This window comes from Manacus candei, unplaced genomic scaffold (assembly GCF_025592945.1).
Source record: "Manacus candei isolate 608988 ecotype Guabito, Panama unplaced genomic scaffold, ASM2559294v1 h1tg000119l, whole genome shotgun sequence".
NCBI lineage: Eukaryota > Metazoa > Chordata > Aves > Passeriformes > Pipridae > Manacus > Manacus candei.
Window position 1 is genome coordinate 2,804,619 of NW_026138167.1, and position 21,497 is coordinate 2,826,115.

General features: G+C 41.4%; 1 protein-coding gene across 4 annotated transcripts in view; it reads left to right on the plus strand.

The window, feature by feature from the left end:
• RAB8B (RAB8B, member RAS oncogene family) overlaps positions 1-21,497 on the plus strand; it is a 28,871-nt gene that overhangs the window by 688 nt on the left and 6,686 nt on the right. For all 4 annotated transcript variants that reach the window (XM_051770552.1, XM_051770553.1, XM_051770550.1 and 1 more), the window contains exons 2-7: positions 15,444-15,504; positions 16,035-16,095; positions 16,936-17,013; positions 18,053-18,142; positions 18,928-18,993; positions 21,153-21,203. In XM_051770552.1, the coding sequence (XP_051626512.1) occupies positions 15,444-15,504; positions 16,035-16,095; positions 16,936-17,013; positions 18,053-18,142; positions 18,928-18,993; positions 21,153-21,203 (407 nt within the window). The remainder of the gene's footprint in view (positions 1-15,443; positions 15,505-16,034; positions 16,096-16,935; positions 17,014-18,052; positions 18,143-18,927; positions 18,994-21,152; positions 21,204-21,497) is intronic.

Consider the following 21,497-nt stretch of genomic DNA (forward strand, 5'->3'; position numbering starts at 1 on the left):
TCGGGTGCAAACCTTCCGAAAGTGGGAGCGCTGGGGCGGCTCGGGCTCGCTGCGGGCTGTGCTGCGCAGTGACAGCGCCCGACCCGCCCTGGGCTGGGAGTTTGACTGCCCTTCTTCCCCTAGCTCCTCCAAAGGCGTGTGTGTGTGTGTGTGTCTGTGTGTGTGTGTGTGTCTGTGTGTGTGTGTGTGTGTGTCTGTGTGTGTGTGTGTGTCTGTGTGTGTGTGTGTGTGTGTCTGTGTGTGTGTGTGTGTCTGTGTGTGTGTGTGTGTCTGTGTGTGTCTGTGTGTCTGTATGTGTCTGTGTGTGTGTCTGTGTGTGTGTGTGTCTGTGTGTCTGTATGTGTCTGTGTGTGTGTCTGTGTGTGTCTGTGTGTGTCTCTGTCTGTGTGTGTGTCTGTGTGTGTCTGTGTGTGTGTGTGTCTGTGTGTCTGTGTGTGTGTGTGTCTGTGTGTGTCTGTGTGTGTGTGTCTGTGTGTGTGTGTCTGTGTGTGTCTGTGTGTGTGTGTCTGTGTGTGTGTGTGTCTGTGTGTGTCTGTGTGTGTGTGTCTGTGTCTGTGTGTGTGTGTGTCTGTGTGTGTCTGTGTCTGTGTGTGTCTGTGTCTGTGTGTGTGTGTCTGTGTGTGTCTGTGTCTGTGTGTGTCTGTGTGTGTCTGTGTCTGTGTGTGTGTGTCTGTGTGTGTCTGTGTCTGTGTGTGTCTGTGTGTGTGTGTCTGTGTGTCTGTGTGTGTCTGTGTGTGTGTGTCTGTGTCTGTGTCTGTGTGTGTCTGTGTGTGTGTGTCTGTGTGTCTGTGTGTGTCTGTGTGTGTGTGTCTGTGTCTGTGTGTGTGTGTGTCTGTGTGTGTGTGTCTGTGTCTGTGTGTGTGTGTGTCTGTGTGTGTCTGTGTGTGTCTGTGTATGTGTGTGTGTGTCTGTGTGTGTGTGTCTGTGTGTCTGTGTGTGTCTGTGTGTGTGTGTCTGTGTCTGTGTGTGTGTGTGTCTGTGTGTGTCTCTGTGTGTGTGTCTGTGTGTGTCTGTGTGTGTCTGTGTCTGTGTGTCTGTGTCTGTGTGTCTGTGTCTGTGTGTGTGTCTGTGTCTCTGTGTGTCTGTGTGTGTCTGTGTGTCCATGTGTCTCTGTGTCTGTGTCCGTGTGTGTCTGTCTGTCTGTCTGTCTGTGTGTGCGCTCCTGGACATGGAGGTCATGCCTGTGAGATTTGGAGGAGTTCCCTTCAAGCTCCTGAGTCGACTTAACTTAGAAGCTCCTTAGTAGCTAGCTGGATCAACCTCCTCCACTAAAGTTGGGTTTTGTTGGGTAAATTTGGTTGTGAAAAGGCGTTTCCGAAGCTTCACTAACCCTTTTCAATGAAAACGAGATGTGACATATCAAAGCAGACTGTTGGGACTTGTATCTCTGTCAGTTTTAAAATACTATTCTGCAGAAATAAACATAAGCAAAATTTTCAAGGTCTTCACCGAGATGAATTGAAATCTTGGTCTGGCAAGATTTGAGATTTATGGGTAGTTACTTGTAGCTGAGGCCACTTTTCAAGTGAAGTCTACTGGTTTTGGGATGAAGGGGTGAGCTATGGTGGAGGTTGCTCATGTTTAGGAGGGCAAAACTAATGCTGGCTTTGAAAACTAACACTAAGAGAATGAGTAGAGTTTTTATTGAAAGGAAGTGGATTTAAAGATGAAGTGGAATAGCATGTGACTTGTTTTATGTTACCCCAATGCCCTGTCCTCTTCAGACATTTTATTGTGCTGAACTTGGTGCACAAGGAAGAGATAATTTTTATTTAGGCCGATGTGATTGACTAAATGAGGTGTGGCTGGCATTTCTAATGCTTTAAGAACAGTTCTTCTGCATTTTTCTGGCATATTTCTTTTCTCTTTGCAACCGTTTTCAAAATGCTGTATCAGTAACACCAGCTAATTAAGGCCTGAGTAGCATTTTACCTTAACAGGTATTTTGCTCTACCTGTTGTAGAATAAAAGGCTTAATAAACATTTATAAATACTGTATCATCTAAAAAAAGCCTACCTTGGTACTGTGCTTAATAGAAAATATCTCTTTATAGTTCTAAAGAGAGAGCTCACATGAATGGGTGTGTCTGTCTTCCAACGATTTTCTTGATGTTTCTTGAACTGCTGTAGCACCTTGATATTTTTTGGTCTCACTGATTCACTTTGAAGTCTTGAGGATTGTGAACATGATGCTGTTTTTTCTTACCTTTTTCAGTAAATATAGGATTTGTTCTCATTTCCTTCCTTTTCGTTTGCTTTCACAAGGGCCTTATTTTCAGAACGAATCAGCTTGAAGAAACTTACTGAGAGCTGAGGCAAACTCCTAATTCCATAGGCAGTACTTGTGATTTCACAGGTCCATTTTCCTTCTTGTCATTGGTTTCCTCCAGTCCCTTTTCATTTTGCAGCAAAGGGCCTCCAAAGAGGGGAGTCAGCAATGCAGGAAATAGTGAAACTGTTCGTGAAGTGCTGACGTAGCTGGAATAAAAATACTTGGGGTTTTTTCAGCCTTCCTCATGTGTTGCATATATTGCTTTTGGGTCAGTCATGTGGATCTAACCTGTTTGCTCTTGAAGATGTGCTCACGTTCCCTTTAGCTTTGGGTGAGTGCATGGAGGTGTCTCAGCACTGCTCGGTGTTACTGTTGTAACTGGTCCCTCTGATGAGCTGAGGGGATGCCATTTTCAACAATTCTGGTTTTTCCCTGGGCTGATAAAGCGAAGCTAACATGGTGTGGAGGGGTGCAATGCTGGCCCCAAACAGGCTGCCCTGCCAGATCAGTATTCCTCACTGAGTACACCGAGTTTTCCTGGACTGTGAGCTGCCAGGCTGCTTTGTTTGTGTGTTCTCCATGAAGTGGGTTCTGCAGAATGGTGGTGCTTATGATGTGTGTTCAATTAACAATGATTTTAATTAGTATGTGTAGTATTGTGCCCCTTAGTTCTCCTCTGGTCTCTCTGTTGACAAGATCAGGCTTAGTTTAACTGCAGAAGTCTGAGAAGGTGTGTGATCGAGATGTGTTGACATCAGATTTTATCAAAGTTTAATCTTATGTACTTACATGCTGGTTTTGAGTGAGGTGAGTCATTTAGAGGGTTTTTTAACTATATGGGGTTAAATTTTTCACAGTTTTAACTTTTTTCCTGGATTCTACATCCAGAAATAGAAACAAACTTTGTTGCCATGATGGAAGGGTTAACATCGTAGTACTAGATAACTTCCTTAAAATGTCCCACTTCTGTTCTTTAGTAGTTTAACCAAGATTAAACTACAAAACTTCAGACCAATGGGAATTCTATCCAAAAGGAAAAAAGTAAAGTAGGAGGGAGAGATGGAAATGCTGTTTTATTGTAGAATATTTGTTTTACTTCTCAGAGTTGATATTGTAGAAGTAAGTCAGTAATGAGTTGTAGTTACTTTACCATTGTGCACGAGACACTTTGTGTGGTACTTTGCAGGTTCCCTTCTGTTCTGTGTCATGCAGAACATGCCTGCAAGGTTCCATCCTTGGAGATTGCTTGGAGGTTGGGAAATGGGCCTTTGACTTTTCTCCTCAAGACTTTGGTCGTGCTGTAATCAACATTGCACTGATTCAGGCAGCAGGGACTTCCAGCCCGTGTCCTGTGACCAACAGTTGCATGAGAAATAGGATAAAGGTGCTCTGCATATGTATTGATAATCCATCAGAGTTTTTTTTAGTCTTTGTTGGGGTGGCTGTTGGCACAAGAGTTTTTCTGATCTTTGTTTTGACTACCTGGCATAACTGATACCTTCAGCAAACTTTGCTACCCGTCAGGAGAAGTGAACCAGGGATCTTTCTCTCAGATGATCCTTTCAGTTATTCTGAGTGATGTTTTCAACCTGTGAAAGCACAGATTGGCCTTAAGCAGCTTTAGACACAACAGGTCCTTGGCCTTCAGCAGCTTTAAATTTGTTATACGGGGCTCTGTAGCTGTATTTGGAGAATTTCTAAAAGGGCTGACTAGTCATAACACCACTGTGGTCCTTAGTGAGGATCAGCTTTTCACTGTCAACATGGGATGGGATCAAACTTTTTTTAGAATGGGTGTTATGTAAGGTTATGTTGTTTCGTTTGCTTCCTGAGTGGAAACTTCTGCTTTTGCACCGTTCTTTCTACATGGAAAGTAAAATGCAGTTGAGTCAGCTCATTTTCCTGCTTAACAGCTCCTAAAGCAAAACTTATCTTGGAGTATCTCGTGTGCATTTTGCTCGTAGTTCCATTGTGATATACAAGAATAGGAAGAATTAATGTAGCAGTCTCCAAGTATCTTAGCTTGCTGTTCAAGTAGTGCTGTCTGGTAAAACTGGATTGGTTTATCATTAGAAATAATAAGGTTTATTCTTTGCATTCCTTTCAACTTTTTGTATTGACTGGTTTCTGTGAGAGGGAGGTTGACTCTCCTTAGCTGACAGCATTTCTGACTCCATCCAAAGCCTTGCTGACTGGGACAAAGTTGGTCCTATTTATTTTTTTAATCCAAGATGATATCAGCCTTTGGCAGGAAGTTGCCCATGAGATAGGACTGGATCTGAGAGCTGAAACCATTTGTTGATTTTTGCAGAAGTGACTTTTCCTTAGCCTACATCTTCCAAAATAGGACTCTACTCTGGCAGGCAAGCACGTGTGTGCTGACCTTTGAACACTTAGATGAAAATCCTTTGTCAAGCAAAATTATCAACTTCCCTTTTGCAGTGAAATTTCCATGTCTGTAATGCGTAATGGAAATTGTTTTAGTGTGTTCAAGTCAAATTATGCCTCATTAAATATTTCTACTCTTCTTCCCCATGGTTACTTATTTGTGTGATAGACAAAGGATTGGTTGTCAGGTTGTTGGTTTGGGGTTTTTTTCCACCTCCCATTAAGGTTCAGCATTCCCTATCCTCATTCACTCAGTTTCTTTGGGCTTCTCCAGATGGTGGGAGCTGTGGAAGAAAACACATCAATGATAGATGAGCAAAGGGAGGGAGGCACCAGGAAAGCATTGTCAGGAGTACTTTATTAATGGTCGTTACCACAAACGAGTTGTCAGGGAGACTTTGAAGTGACTGGGATGAGTTTCAGCGTCTCAGGTGGCACCACTGTATGGATCTGTGGAGTGGGAGTGTGTGTTCCAGGCTTGTAGGATCTGAGACTGGAGTATCTCTTCAGCACAGAGTGAGGAGGGGTTTACAGGGAATAGGGGCACACAGGGTTATGGAGGTAAATACCAACCTGGAGCAATGGTTCTGTTTTCAGTGGCTGTGGTGGGTGGTCAGCAGGGTTCTGTCCCGACCTTGTAGCTGGAGACATCACAGGTTAAAAGCAATAAAGTTTGTGTTTCTTGTGACCTCAGATATGATACTAACACCTGGTTGGTAACAAAAGGCATCTTAGACTTTGGTTTTCATCTGCTGCAGAGGTTGTGTTACCCTGTGTCCTGCAGCAACGGGAGTGAAATTGTTTGGCTTTTATTAAAAATGCTGCTGCAGCTTTCCTGGTGGTGTTGTGTGAAACACTGACAGATGTCTGACTGTTGATGCCCTTCCTAACTGGCAGATGGGGGTCTGTCTTGGTTGTGTGTTCCTGGGTATTTGAGTGACAGGAGGGCAGCTTAGAGCTGCTTTTGTGACTTAGTTTGAATGCAAAGTTAAGAGCACAGACTAACAGTGAGTAAGTGTAGGAAGAAATGTGTTGGTTGAAGACATACAGCTTCTGTTTGGGAATTTTTTGTGTACTTTTTAGGAAGGATTTCCTAGTCCTTCTGCAAAAGGTCATCCTTTTGGTAGAAATGCATCTTGAACTGTCTTATTTCAGAATTTAACTGACATTATTGATAATAATAACACATGCAGTATTTATGGTGATGCTTTATTTCATATTTTGTGATAGAAGGTAGGTGTTTTTAATTTGAAGGATATGATATTGCTTTTTATGTTTAATTGGATGTTATGGTAGCTGAAGTGCCAAGTCATCAGGCTGACTAGATGTGTAAGACAGATCCAATGCTTTTCTAATGTGAATAAACTATGAATAATAGTAACATTAACAAAGTTGCACTGTGTGAGGCTCTTGCACGGAGTTAGAATCCCAGAATATCCTGAGGTGAAAGGGACCCACAAAGGTCTTTGAGTCCAACTCCTGACCCTGCACAGGATACTCCAAGAATCCCACCCTGTCCCTGAGAGCATTGTCCAAACACTTCTTGAACTGTGTCAGGTTTGGTGCTGTGCTCACTGCTCTGGGGAGCCTGTTCAGGTGCAAAAACTTTTCCTAATATCCAACCTCAACCTCCCCTGGCACAACTCCAGGCCATTCCTTGGGCCCTGTCCTGGTCCCAGAGAGCAGAGCTCAGGGCCTGCCCTCGTGAGGAAGCTCTAGACTGCTGTGAGGTCTCCCCTCAGCCTCCTCCAGGCTGAAAGAAACCCGAGGCTGACTGTCAGTGGCATTCTCTTTTGTGTATGGCAGCATCTGAGAATGCTGCAAGCAGACTAGTCTCTAGTAGGAGTCTGGCACCAAATCTGGAAATTGGGAAAAACACATTGAGTATAAGAAACTGGGCAAAGCTGAAGTGGCTGCCAGCCAGGGAGCTCATACACTGCTTACAGCCCCCACACAGCCCCCAAAAATTCTCCTTTCTTTCATCTGCCAGAGAGAAATAGCTTTCCCTTGGTGATTCAAAGTATGGTGTGACTTCAGGTGGGATTAAAGAGGAGGTGAGGTGTCTGTGTCAACCACGTGGAAGGAAGGAGGAAGGCACAGTCAGAGTAACTGCCTGGGAGAACTTCTCTGGCTTAGCAGAAGTGACTTAGGGAAGAGCACTAGAATATGCAATGCAGAAAAATGAGCTGAAGAAATTGAAGAATTAATTAAAGTTAATTCATTAAAAGAACCTTGTGTGATGTAGGAAAAGAAAACTGTTATGTGCCAGAAAGACAAGTATGGCCTTTGCTAATAAGTTATGTGGTTTTGCCTCTTAATCCAGGTAGGAAAAACCTTTCAAAAAGACCTATTCCATCATTCATGTAAGAAATTAAACAAAGCAGCCCTTCTTTCCTCATGTCCTTTGCTTCCCAAACAAACAAACAAAATCAAACCAAAACCCCTACATGCTTACTTACCTCATGTGAAAACAGGGGTTTAAAAAAAACATGAGAAAATTATGTTCTTGGGCTGTTGAGAGTGCTGTCTGTAAAAATAACTTCAGGAACTTTAAACCTTCTGCTTTGACTTTTCAGCCTGATTTTGCTGCCTCACTATGTACCTTCCACACTTGCTTCTAAAACACAACTATAGACTCTAACTGAAGTTCCTAGATTAGATTATTTCTTGTAACAAACATAATTCTTACTGGATGAGACATTTTGATCTCCCCAGATAACCAAGATCCTTTTGGACTGAGTACCAAGTTCAGCTGAGAACTGTCTTGCCACCATTGTTGATGTGTGCTGGGCTTTTTTGTTGCATTTTTATCCTTCTTTATGTTCCTGGTAATACCCATATTCTCTGTGCTTTTTCTTCCAGTGTTGGCAGTTCTGTGCCCTCTGAAATCTCAGCTGTTTAATGAGTGGAGTGTTCCTGCATTCCTGTAAAATTTGCAATAAATTGATCACTTCTGTCTTTACAGTGGTCGTGTGTAATTTATACCAGCTCTAACATTATCCAGTTTAACTTGTTGTTATCTCTGACACTATTTGGGGTCTCCAGACCTCTAAAGGAGATGCTTGGCAGTCTTGTTGGACTGTAGCAGTGTTTGCTTGTACACACCAACTGTTCCCATCGTGTCCTCGATACCTGTGTCAAACCTGTGTCAAACCTGCAGCTGGTGGCAGTTGTGTGTGGTGCCTGTCACAGGCACTGCTGGAATGGAAGGTACAAAGTGCATTGTTTGTACTCTGAGAGGGTGTTTTATCTCTGAGTGAGCACTGACTTACCAACTGTCACTCTGCTTTGTGATCCTGGACACTCTGTGTGCTCACTTTTCATGTCGTAGCTTTTTTGGTTTAAAGAGATCATGTCGTGGCTCCTCAAAGTCTTTATTTCTTCACTCTGAATAGCCAGCTTAGTGTAGGCACCCAGATCAAGTGGGAGCCCTGAGACTTTTAAGAGGCTTTTAAAAATAGAAGTGGCATCTCCATTTCTCACTGGGCAGCCATATAGGTTCATCAGGACCAAAAATTGCAGAACAAACCCAAACCTAACCTTTTTGGCCTGTTCTTATTGTCACAACTGGCACGGTGTGTGCATAGTAAACAATGAACTTTAGATCATGGTGGCCAGGTAGTATTGGTTGCATAGGAATTTTTTAATAAGCCATTTTTTTCAACTTTTTGGGTGCTTAAGATGCTAACTTTGGATGAAGGAATTTTTTTTTTTCCTGACAGCAATATTCAATTAGAGTTACCTTGGTTAAAGACAATGTTTTCTACATCTACAGATATATCCAGTTTACAAGCAAGAGATTTGGGATAAGTTTTTCCTGTTCTTGGGGTTTTACTTTGGGGTTTTTTTTTTTGTCTTGCCAATTAAATGATGCTTTTGATATGGACCAAAAGCATCTCAAATTAAGATGCTTAATTATGTCATCTCAAATTAAGCAGAAGAATCAAATACCTGTTCCAGAGAGGTTATTGGTCATGACTCTTGCTCGTGGCAGGACCTACCCCAGTTGCAGTGGCTGTGAAACTGTACCCTGAGCTCAGTCTCTTGGCCAGTTACAACCCTTGCTGCTCTCCAGTTGCACATTGGCCTGAGAGGAGTATGTTCTCTAAGCAGCTCAGTTAATGCATTCCTCTTAGAGACAGGCAGTCTATAAATAATCCTCAAAATAAACAAACTTGGCTGTCTGTATCAGGAGCGCAATTTTAAAAGTTATTTTAGATGAGGCTGAGTTACCATCAAGTGTAGCCTGTGTTCCATTCCAAAGGGAATGAGAGGTAGACCATAAGTTAGTTTCTGTGCACTTTCACAGAGCTGTAGTATCTGGATTGTAAGCTCTAAAACACATCCTGCAGGGACTCAGTCCCTTTTAAAGTTGGGCTGTTGATAATTTCACTCGTGTCAAGCAGGATTAAGTTTCTACTATTGTGCTGTTTTATAGTCCTGAATTTTATATTGAGTATTTTTGGTGCTCTAAGTCGTGCATTTCAAAGGTTGCTCAAAGCAAAGGTCTCAGGAGCAGGAAATTGCCTTATGTTGTACATACACGTGGCATCCCAGTCCTTTATTGCCTTACCTACCTCAGCCATTTGTATATGTTCATTTGGCCAGTGTTTAAATTTTAAGGACCTTACACTATTAATAACTTCCAAGGTGCAAGACACTGCTCTGTGTCTGGTTGTGTGGTATGAGATCCTTTGTGGGGGTGAACAGTTCCATGAAGAAAGGCCAGTCAACCCGAAGGAGCCCATTCAGCCCACTCGAGTTTACCAGTGTGCTGTGGGTTCCTATGGGCTGTCCAGAAGGAACAGAATACAGTTTGTCCCTTTAAGTTGTGAAAGGATAACTGAAGCTGGTTGCACTTGTGTTTAATTCTAGAATAATTTGTTTTACAATGTTGGAAAAAAATGTTGACCTTCACCCTGGTGTGTCGCTTCGTGTTCATCTGCTGTGTTTTTGAATGGGTGCAATAAAAGACTACTGCCTCTTTAATTTACATAGTGATACAAGACGTTGCTGAGATCATCTGAAAATTCCTTGCAGATGTTACTAGGGACTAAAGCCAAACGTTCAAGTTCAAAATGATTAGACTTTGTTCTGTTGTGTGAGGCTGTGTGACGCACTGGTGTGTTGCAAGTGTTCCCCACCCTGCCTTTTACGCTGATCTTGAGTCCTACTTCATCAGTTTTTATTTTTACTGTAATTCCTCTAGAAAGATCTAATATAAGAGCAAATTTTTGAAGCTCCATTTATCTACCTTTATAGAATGAGACAGTCTACTGATGTAGCACTAGAAAATATTCTGTTAAAAACCACTTAAAAAATAGTTGTGTGTGTTTTTACTGTGAGGGTGGTGAGACAGTGGCACAGGTTGCCCAGGGAGGTTGTGGATGCCCCATCCCTGGCACTGTTCCAAGCCAGCTGGATAAGGCCTTGAGCAGCCTGGTCTGATGGGAGGTGTCCCTGTCCATGGCAGGGACTAGATGACCTTTAATGACCATTCCAACCCCTTAACATTCCATGATGCTGTAATTCTGTGATCCAAACCCTGCAACACCTACTGCTGACAACAACAGAACAACAAAATGGGAGTAATCCTTGGGTAAGCTTGTGGGGAAAATATATGGTTACAGACTGATGTCCCTCAGCTGTGGATGTTTTCCGAGTAATTCTCTCCCAGGATTCAACAAACTGAGGGTGAAGCACATTGATTTTCAGTTATGTGCCTCTTCTTGCTTCCTTTTTTGAAAGTAAGTTACAGATCTGCTTGCTCGGTTCAAAGTTGCTTTAATTCAGTGATAGCTCTGAGTGGCTGCAGAAGTGATTTCCTTTCCTTTTGTGTCTCTTGAAGACTTGCATGTCTTGCAATAAAGACGTTGCAACATGTTCTCCTTTTCCAGCTCAGCCCACTGAAGCACATCAGACCCCCACAACCCCACATAGAAACACAGTAGCATAGGAAGGACCAATGCTTGAAGTTGGAGTAGGCCCAGCCTGAAATTTGATGCAGCAATTCCTGTTGTTCTGCTGCTGATTTGCTCAAAAGGGTAATGAGACTTTGTAGGTTGACTCCTTCCCCTGTTGCTTTCCATTGTGGTCCCTGTCCAGTGGTGGTGAGTGCCACAAAGTTTGTGTTTTATCAGGGAATCCCACTGAAAAAATACTTAAATTTAATTTCACTTCTTCCATTCTTACTTCAAAGGAGTAAGATAAGATTTTGGTAAGTGGGAAGACAGCTTCTCTGAGAGGGTGAGGTTTTTATTGCGTGCAGGTCATGCAAAACAGGTCCTTATTTTTAATTTTAATAAACTGTGGTGCATCTCTTATGTTCTTTGATAGATGGGACTAAAATGAGACCCTTTTCTAACGAGCAAATCAGTATTAATTTTTTCACAGCTTCTTTGCCAATTTTTGTGGTTAATCACTTTTTAAAATTCCTTTGGCTTATATATTTTAAAAAAGCACAGCTAAACAATTTAAAATGCTAGTACATTGAGTACTTGTGTTTTGTTTTTTAAATGAAGTATTGCTTTGCCAGAGCTGGAGAAATACTGTACTGTGGTAGGTATAGTATATATAGACAGTGTGTGCTATCAGAGATTGATGTTTATTTGCATCCTGCAAGGTGCTCATTTCCTGGCTGACATCTTGCTACAGCTGCACATGTAAAGTCCAGCTGCTGCAAAACTAGTGTTGAGCCACATGAAAAATTAACTTAAAATCCAGGTAAGTTGTGTACTAAAGGTAAAAATTAAACATTCTAATATTTGCCTGCCAGTGGTTACTGATACTTCTTTACATTAATTTGTATATGTTTCTTTTCTGCCTGTCTTTTACTGCTCGTAAGGAGCACTGAGGAACACGACCCTTTTTGCTGAGCAGTCTGAAGACCAGAGAAACCTTTACCTTCAGGAAGTATTTGCTGGTGCTGCTGTAACAGCTGACTTGCTCCAGCCAGAATACTTGGGTTTGGTTTCTTTGGTTTCTTTGTGCTGCAGCATTTTCTGCAACAGGAGCTTTGTTGAAAAGAACAAACCAGCCAATCTCTTAGTCCAGACTGTGGTTCTGTGTAGGGGAAGGTTGCAGAGGAGTCCTGGCTGGAACAGATACTGTAGCACTGCAGAACCTGAGATACGGGCCCTGATGGCTACAGGGTTAAAATCGGGGTAAGGGCAGAACAAAAGAGTAACAGTGATGCCCTGAGTAAGCCACTGTTCTAAAAACTAAAGTAACAAAACAACTGTTTCAGCCTCCTGCTCAGCTTGTCTTCACATTCCTGCAGGAATTGCGTCAGGGCGGTTTTGTGAAGGTTCATGGTAGGAAACCATCGGTACTGGAGCTGGAAAAGGAGCCTTTGCAAGTGTCCTGTACATTCAGGATGTTTAGTGTTGTAGTGTTGTGAGCTCTTTGCAACATTTCACAGTATCTCTCTAAAATTAATGCATTGCAGCTTAATTATGGGTCAAATCTGCCCAGATGGGTTGGAATAAGAAGGAACATGTCTCTAGGGAGTGGAGTGTGAGATGGACATGACTTTTTGGCTTAAGCCCAAAGAGGCATTGGTGAGGCCAGTCCCCCTGGCCTCTGACACTTGGCTGTATGGCACTGAACAGTGGCAGGGCCTGAATTTCCTTGGCTGTGCCCAGCAGTGCAGGGTAAATACAGCAACGTGCAGCTCCCGTGGCTTTCCATAGAAGTCCTTGTGTGGCACCAGTGACACTGAATTTTGGTGTGCAGATTTCTCTGCCCACTGTATTCTTTGACAGTTTTATTGGAAGCTGTAGAAGAAAATACCCTCACTAAAGTGAGGAGTGAGGGTGCATCCCTGGCCTATAGTCAGCAGGATCTGGAAAGGATTTTGAAGAATGATAAGCTCTCAGCTACTTTTACCCCATGCTGCAAGGGAAGTGCAAGCAATTACAGTCCTAGCTAATACACAAATTGCAACTTGGACCTCATCCTTGCAGTCTGCAAGTTTGTGATTCCTGCAGCAAATGCTCCTGTGTCACTCTGAACTATGTTTACTGACTTGCTAGGTGGGCACCAGTGTGTCACACCTTTGTGTGACAACTGCACTTGAGCAGTTAAAAATAATTATCCTGTTAGCATTTGCACTCTAAGGATTAATCTGAGTGTGTGTTTTCTGAAAGCTTCTAAAACTTAGCTTCAGATGGACATCCAGATGTTTCTGGGCTTCTTCTCCATTCCGTGTTGCATTTTAAAACTGCAAGCTGTGTGATCCTTTGCAATCAAAGTCACAAACGACTCCTCTGTATTAGACTCGAGTAACTTTTGTATCCCAGTGTGTGATTGTACAAAAGAATTAATAAAGGAAATTTTCAGTCCAGAATTACTGCTGAAATGCTGTAGTTTTGGAGGGGTTTACATGCTGTAATTGAAATGTAGCTGTAACCAGCTCGTGGCCATGCAAGTGCACTTGGCAGGAAGTGGTAGCACATGTCACCAGCCTTGCTCTACAAAGTGTGCAGCTCACCACTTCCTGGCACTGAACTGAAAGCACAGAAGAAACATCAGTTTCTAGTTCATTTTAGCCTCTAAAAGGTTGCATTTGTTAAACATGGTAGTGTCATAACAGAGGTACTTGTGGCCTTTCCCTTTAGATTCTTCTTTTAGCTTTGGAGTTCACCTTTAAGAATTCTGGTGAAGTTCATACTAGAAATCCTATGATCAGAGAAGGTGCATTTTGTGGAGATCCTGAGTTTTAGAAGTGGTGAAAGGAATGGTTGTATAAGTCATTTTGGCAGTGCAAGGGAAATGAGTAACCACAAGAAACCAGTCTGTGCAAGACATGGACTGGTGCTCACGGGGAGCTCACACTGCAGCTGGGAGGCTCCTGGAAAACCATCCCTCCAGGAGTCTGTCACTGCTTGTGCTGCTGTGTCTGAGCTTCAGAGTTCACAGCACAGGCAGAATTAGCTCTAAACCACAGTAGTCTCTGAACCTGGTTTTCCTGATTGTTGTTGCACTGAAGCTTCAGGCCTAGACACAGACGAGCTTTTAAAACTGATTTAATTTGCTGTTGCCACGGTACAGTTCCCTTTGCAGAGAAATCCGTGTTTGTGCTTTATAACCTTTGGGGGCAAAACAAAATCTATTCAGAGCAAAGGTTATTTGTTTTCAGACCTCAATACAATTACCTGTGACTTCAGCAGCTGTGATTGCACCTAGTTAGGAGAAAAATCTTTACAAGAAAAGGAAAATTCTGTCCACTGTAAATTAAAACAAACTTGCCAAACTTCTGTTACAATATAATAGGGATTTTGAGAAAATATGCATAATTCTCATGTCATTTTTAGAAAAGTGGGAATTAATGGAAGATCTTTTTGCCTGTAAATCTACTAGTGAATCTTGGGAAGTTGCAATTGGAGCAGTAGTCATAGCATTTTAAATTAGTGCAATTAATTTCATGTGCTGTAAAAGTGCTGATGTGATATTTCTTCTCATAATTTGTATTCTAACTAATGAGCTGAACTACGTATCCAGAGCACATTAAGATTAAGTGGCTGAAACTTGGTATTTTCAGTATATTAAAACAGTAATAATGCATGTGAGAAGAAGGGAAGTCAAATAGCTAATGAATGTCCATATTTCATATTCAGATTCTACTGTGGTATATTAAAAAATCCCGTAGCTTCCTGTTTAAGTGATGGATGACTTCTTGACGCTAGAAACAGCATTTTTTCCCATTAAGGTACTCTTGATAATTGTCAGTTAATTTGCATCTTAAGAAAGAAGAAATTAAATAAACAAAATAACTCAGCCCCACCCCTATCTTTTACAAACTACGACTAAATATCAAGTAACTATTTAAGATTCAGTGAAGAGAAAATGGGCCATTAGTTTCAAAACAGATTATTTTGGAGGGTACATGGGGTTGGCTGCCCAAAAATCTGTCAGTCACATAGTGAGACTTGAATAGTCTCAATTTGACCTATGTTATAGTATAGGTTTAGAGATGCAAAAGTTAAAGTAGTTAATAATGGAGATCTTATGTTTGATTCACAGATCCATTTCACTCCTCTAAACTTTTAAAAGACATTATTAAGCCCCTCTAAAATAATTTTTTTTAATTTTTTTTTTTGCCCATGGCTTAAAATCTGTCTTAAAAATTAATCTGAGAACTGATGGGTACCTTGGTACCATGTGGAAGTGTAAGGGGGGAAAGGAGAGAGTTTGATGCCTTTGATTGATACCTTTCAGAGCTTCCTAGAAAATCTAAGTTCTTGAAAAAGTCCCATTCATGATGTACTTCAGCCACCTTCAGTACCTACCTGTAAGACTTGTCTGCTGTGTTGTTTTACCATTTACTGTGATGTCTGATTAGACTGCATTAAACATCAGTTTTCAGAAGTAGATGCTGGCTTTGAGAAGGAGCTCAGGGGTCACCGTGGATTTTAATTTAGAGGTACCAGGGAATTGACTGCAGGGGCTGCTCAAAAGTTCAGGAAAAATACATGTTCAAACTGCTGACCTTATTGGTGTGAAGTGGAAGGGTTTGGAGATCAAATCTTCTTTAATAATCTTGGCCAGCTGGTAGTGAGGGTGAGTTGAGTCTGGTTTTGTTGTGCAGAATAACTTGTCCTGGCCATGCTGGGTGCAGCTGAAAAGCTCTGTGTGCTCTGAGCACTCCCCAGGGTGTGCAAGGGGGGACAACTTCAGAATAATTCTTTTGGCTGAGTGTGCTCTGACCAAATTGCCAAAAGGAAACCAAACACTTCCTTGGCATTAACTGCAGAACTGAAGAGTATCTCTCTTTCTCTGGCAGGAATCGACTTCAAGATCAGAACAATAGAATTAGATGGAAAGAAAATCAAGCTGCAAATATGGTAAGTATTCCAAAGGAATTTAAGTTTGCAGTGAATATCGTATTCATTTAGAGAAGAATACTTCAGAGCTTTTGAGCTTCAGAGTCCCAGAAGTTTCATACCTTTAATTCATTGGCTGTCCATGAGGTTTATGCTTTCCTCTGGCTTGCTCTCGGGGTGGTTCTGCTTCAGGAGCACAGGAAATGGCCTGTTCACAGGCAAGCATTTCAGCAACTTCCCATTTTGGCCAAAGCTGTCCTCTGAAATGTGCTTTTAGCTGTTCCCTGTGGAGGAGAAATATTAACTGCACAGCTGTAAATAAAAATATGCAGCCTAATCAAATGTAATCTCTGATACTTTGATACCTGGTTGTGCTCACCAAGGCACAGGGGAGTGATAACGCTCCCACTCCCTGCCTGGGGGTGAGTAGAGACTGAGTGTGCTGGCAGCAGCAGGTGAGTATTTCTGGGGTAGCATTGTTACTCTGTTTAAAAAGACGCCTCTGAGTCCAGATGAGTGTAAACCAAATGCCTTTTCCCCCTGAACTGTAGGGACACAGCGGGCCAGGAGAGATTCCGCACCATCACCACGGCCTACTACAGAGGAGCCATGGTGAGTGTCCCACTCAGGGTAGCCAAACACAACTGGTGGAACTGGTTTGCTCTTCTTAAGGTTGTATCCTGTAAGTCTGCAACTGCAGGACTGGATAATTGTGGCTTGAGATGTGGGGAGTGAAGTTTGTGGTTTGGTTGGGGGTTTTTTGTTTGTTTTTCCTTTCTTAAGCCTGCTGGGACTTTGTCTAGGCCTGTTTTTGTGATGAAACTTCAAGCCCTATTGTCTTTTTTCATACAATTAACATTTCAGCAGATTATAATAAAGTTGCCAAGCTTTAATCAGACAGGTTTGGTTTTGGGTTTTTTTTAATGCAGTCAACCCCTTTAAACATTTGAAGTGTGTGAAAAATGAGTAATGAATTATTTTAATATTAAAAATGTGTCTCACTGAATTGCTTTTCCTTCAGCCAGTAAAGAATGCAAAATCTGGGCTAGAAATACAATCACCTGCAACAGCTACTGTTGCTTTTTCTCCATTGGGAATGACTTGAAGTCAAATAACTGGCTCTTGCCTTGCAGCCTGTGTGCTGCAAGTGCTTGTAACGCTCTTAATGCTGTGATTTGAGATACTTTATGTTGGAGCACTGTTAAAACTTGCTGATTACAAGCTGTGCTGCTGTTACATGGTCTTACTGCTTTGTATGAACAGTGGCAAAAGATGTTAAGTAGTAATATTTGGGGTAAAGTCCCGGCCATGGCATAATGCCTTGAGAAAGGATTATAGGTGAATTAAGTCTTATGTTGAATTTCTTTGCAAATATAATCAAACCTACAGCATAGATCAAAAGTCAGCCAATAGTGCTAGCTCATCTAACTAGATTTTCCTAATTTTATTTAGGGAATTATGCTGGTGTATGACATCACAAATGAAAAGTCTTTTGACAACATAAAAAACTGGATAAGAAATATAGAGGAGGTAAGTGCTTTATTCCATCTTAGAATTTCCCTGGGACAAATAATAAGTAATTTTTCACTCTCATTATAGTAGCCAGCATTCATGGCCAATTTACTGTGCAATGAATGCAGCAGTGGTTGCTAATGGGGCTAATATTATTTTGTTCATTTAAGGATAGAAGGTAGAAAACTGAAGTTTGAAAAGTAAGCATAAGGTGTTTCAAAACTGCTCTTACTGTATGACTTTTATTGTTCTTTTTATACTTTGGGTGTGTCTAAGGAATGGGAAAGAGCAGGATCTCAAGGTGCCCACCTGTCACTTAGCTGATGAGAGAGATCTCTGATTTCAGTTCTCACTGTGTTCTGTGTGTCTGATTGGGGAGTTTTGAGTTTTTCCTTTGCTCTGGGGTGAGCTTCCTCCCTGCTGACTTGTTGTAAATTCTTTGATGGGACACACTGCCAGGTAGGGATGGGTCCTTCTGAACTTAGAGGAGAAATCATAATTTTAGTGAAGCTGTAATTAGGTAACAGAATCTTACTGTTTGTTTTTCTTAAACATAAAATCCATGGGCTTTTCTTTAGTATTTTATTTGTCTCTTAAAATTCCTGTATTAGTGAGCCATTTCATGTAAGAGTGACTGGGCTAAAAAAGTTCTCTTGCTGAAGTGATTATTACTTTAAAGAGACTTTTATTAATAATCTATTTTAAAAATACAAATACATTCCATAATGATACTCCAACCAAATCCCCCAGATGTCCAAGCACCACTTGGAAGTAAAGTGTGTACAGTTCTGTTTCCAGAATAGCCAAATGCCTGGGCACATGTGCAACCTGGTATAGAGCTCATGGCACAGATTTGATTTGTGATGTAATCTAGGAGTATTTATTCCAACCTACTTTAATGTTTTAATTGCTTGTTTCAAAAATCAGTCTCTCTCAGTAATGCCTTGACATTGGATAATTTCTTTAAAATAAAATAGTCGTGGAGGAGTTTGACACAAAAGTTTCTTTTAAACCATGATGCACTTTGTTTCTGAGAGGTTCCTTTTCCTTCTCTCAGCATGCCTCTTCAGATGTAGAAAGAATGATCCTGGGTAACAAGTGTGATATGAATGAAAAAAGACAAGTCTCAAAAGAAAAAGGGGAGAAGGTAAGATTTGATGACTTTACCCCATTCAGAAACCTACTTCTCTTAGGGTTTTAGCTCCTGGATGTTTGGTGTGTTTTAAGCATATGAGACATAACAGGTCTCAAATCTGTCATTTCAGAAGCTTACAGGATGCCAGGTTTGGGTTTGTGTCTTGAAATAGCACTTGATTGTTTTCAGGTTTAAATAAACTTCATGGTACTGTTGTCTCAAAGGCAAGATCCTGCTAAGAATGTTGGCCTTTGCTATAGCGTGAAGTATTTTAGATCTCAACATAAATTTTGTGTGGAGTTTGATCATGTTCTACTCAATTCACCGTGGGGGTGAATTACTTACTCTTGTCATGAGTGCTTTTGTTAAAGCTTAAGTAATTAGTTGTTCTGCAGAACAAACAGATGAGTAAGAACCCTGTGAAATCTCTCATGTCTGCAGCTGAAGTTGTGTAGTTGGTAGGAGCAGAGCTGAGGGCATGACTGTATGATTATCTGGCCCACAAATCCATATCAATAAAGGTTCTGCCTTAATGTTCTTTTAGAGCCCAAGGAAGTCTTTTTGTGAGAAATCAATCTGGGTTTTGTTTGTTTGTTTTGACTTTATATGATGGTGTGTGGCCTCTTCTAATATTTTGTCTAATTGTTCAGTAACTTTAATCTTATTGCAAGAGAAAAGCAGTGCTTGGTTTTGTTTTTAAAACTTGCTGCAGCATCTGTTCTGTTAGGAATCTATGTGAAACATCCCTTTTACAAAGGAACCTCAAAACCACTGAAACACTTTAACCTCTCTTCCAGTTAGCAATTGATTATGGAATCAAATTTTTGGAGACAAGTGCAAAATCCAGCATAAATGTGGAAGAGGTAAGAGATGGGTGTTATGCTTGGGTGTTTTTTGAATTCCTACTGGGGGGATCTGTTTGGTCATCTGCTGGCCTTTCTGACCTCATCTGGCACCTGAAGTCCCAGCTGTGCTCCTGGGTCACCAAGCTTCTTATATTTAGAGAGCCTCTGTTATAATCCAACTGTTCCTTGTTTTCTGGTAACGTCTGGAATTGGTTTTTAAATGGGTGGTAACACAGTGGTTTACTATTACTGCAGCAAACAGTTGCTTTAGATGTCTGTGCCTTGCTACTTAAATTTCAAGTCCTTTTGGACAAGGAATAGGTGTAATTTTAGAGCAGTGCTTTGTGCAGGAAATTGGATTCAGGATTCTTTACTTTCAGGATAAAGAGCCTTCAGATTACGTGCTGTGCAGATGAGACTGAAAATTTGTGTGTTAACCTGGAACACCAGGTCATAAGCTGATGTTAGAGGAGGAAGAAGACTTACAATACTATCTAGAGATTTGTAATTTGTTTCCTGCAAATAAATTCTGTGCTAAAAACAGACGATCCCTATTTATAAGAGCATAAGGAAATGGAATTGGAAGGAAGAGTTGGCTCAAGTCCAGTCTATCTTACTATAAATCACTTGTGTCATCTTGGGGAGAGAGGGGGAGGGATCTTAACTGTGTGAAGTGTGGGCAAAAAATAGTTATATCTGAAGGCAGTTACATTAAGATTTATTCATCCAGTAAGGTAGACTTGTTCTTAAGTGTTGTTCCTGTACCTAATCATTTCAAACCTTTCTGGGGGATACCCTTTGAAAGTCCTCCAAACATGTACTTAACTCTGATCATGCAGCTGACAAATTAGCTACAAACTGAAGCCATTGTTACTTTAAAGCAACAGGAGGGCTGTCATTCCAGCCCAGCATGTTTTTTGTGATTGCAGGAGGGTTGTTGTTATCCAGGATGGTTAGAAGGGACAGATTTGCATGGTGCTGCATCTGGAGCAGTGTTTGACCCCGTTTCAGTGTCCCTGTGGTTCCCACAGCAGGCACTGGAAGGGTGACCATGAGCAGCAGTGCCAGTGGGGGTGGATAGTTGAGTCTCCTGATAAAAAGTACCCATCTTCTGCTTGAGTTCCTCTGGAGGGTCGACTTGGCCTTTCATGACACACCTGCAGTTTCATTTGAGCTGCTGCAGGTCATTAAATGCACAGCAGTGATTTGTGTTTACTCCAAATGATTTGGCTGCCTGAATATTTTTTTTAAATTGTCACATGAATAGTGAAAAAAGCATTAAAAAATGTAGCTGGTGTAGGCATTTGGCAATCACTGATGATTTAGTCTACTTTCCACCAAATGCTTCATTTGTGGGAAATTATGCAATTGTGACGTTCTCGAGGTCAGAAATGAATTTATTTATTTATTTATTTATTGTGAGTTATTTCCATTAAATGAGTGTCTCTCTTTGGATATGTTCTGAACACAATGAAAGGGGAAGTGATTACACTCTTTACATTCTGGAACTGTCCTTGGTTTGTGAAAGTCTCCAAATACCCTTATGTCTTGCTTTTCCCTGCTTCTGGAGAACTGTAGAATTATTCTGCTACAGAAGTTATTTTGCTCCTTCCTAGTTTGAAATCGGGGATGCTGAGATTTGCCAGAGTCATTATTTATGGGGGGGGGGGTTTGTTGTTTTGAGGTTTTTTTAAATAACGGTGTATTGGAAGCTTAAATAACCTCAGAGATAGCCCAGGAGCAAAGGTTTTGGAGGACAGACACAAGCTGACCTTACTGAGAATTCCCAGGCATCCATCCTCAAACCTCTCTGTGTTCCTAGTTGTGATGCACAGTTAAGCTGGAGGGGAATAGAAAGAGTGTTAGTATGTGCAGCCTTCTCTTCAGCTGATTTTTCTTTCCCCCTCCAGAGGTATGCAAAGGGAAAGTCTGTTCAATTGCTTCAAAGATTGGTAGAATTGAGTCTCATAATAGAAAGTTTTTTCTTCTCAAGCATGTTTATTGAGGTTTTAAGTTTGCAGATATTGTACAGAGAGTGTCCTGCAGCTCAAAGTGCCATTAGTGGCCTGCAGAACACTGTACTGTTCATATGTCTGGCTGTTCCAAATCTATCATGTCTTTAATGTATCTTGGGACTAACTCTTGTTTGTTTTTTCTTTATTTCCACTCCTCACCAGGCGTTTTTCACACTTGCACGGGACATTATGACAAAGCTCAACAGAAAAATGGTTTGTATTTCCAATTAGCATACAAACTACATCCAGTGAGAGCACAGCTCTAATAGTTGATTGAGTAGCAGCCCTGCCAGAATCTCCTGGGGATTACAGTAGTTGCTAGATCAAATCTGAGCAAACAGTGATTTCTCACACTATTACACCTCAGTGCAGAACTGGTCCTTGTTTTGCATGAGCATTAACGTTGGGCAGCCTGGAACTGATGTGTTCTTCTGAAATGGAGTAGTGGGATCCTTGCTTTATTACATAGTCTCTTCTGCAGCTAATACTTGAGCTCTGGGTTGTTAG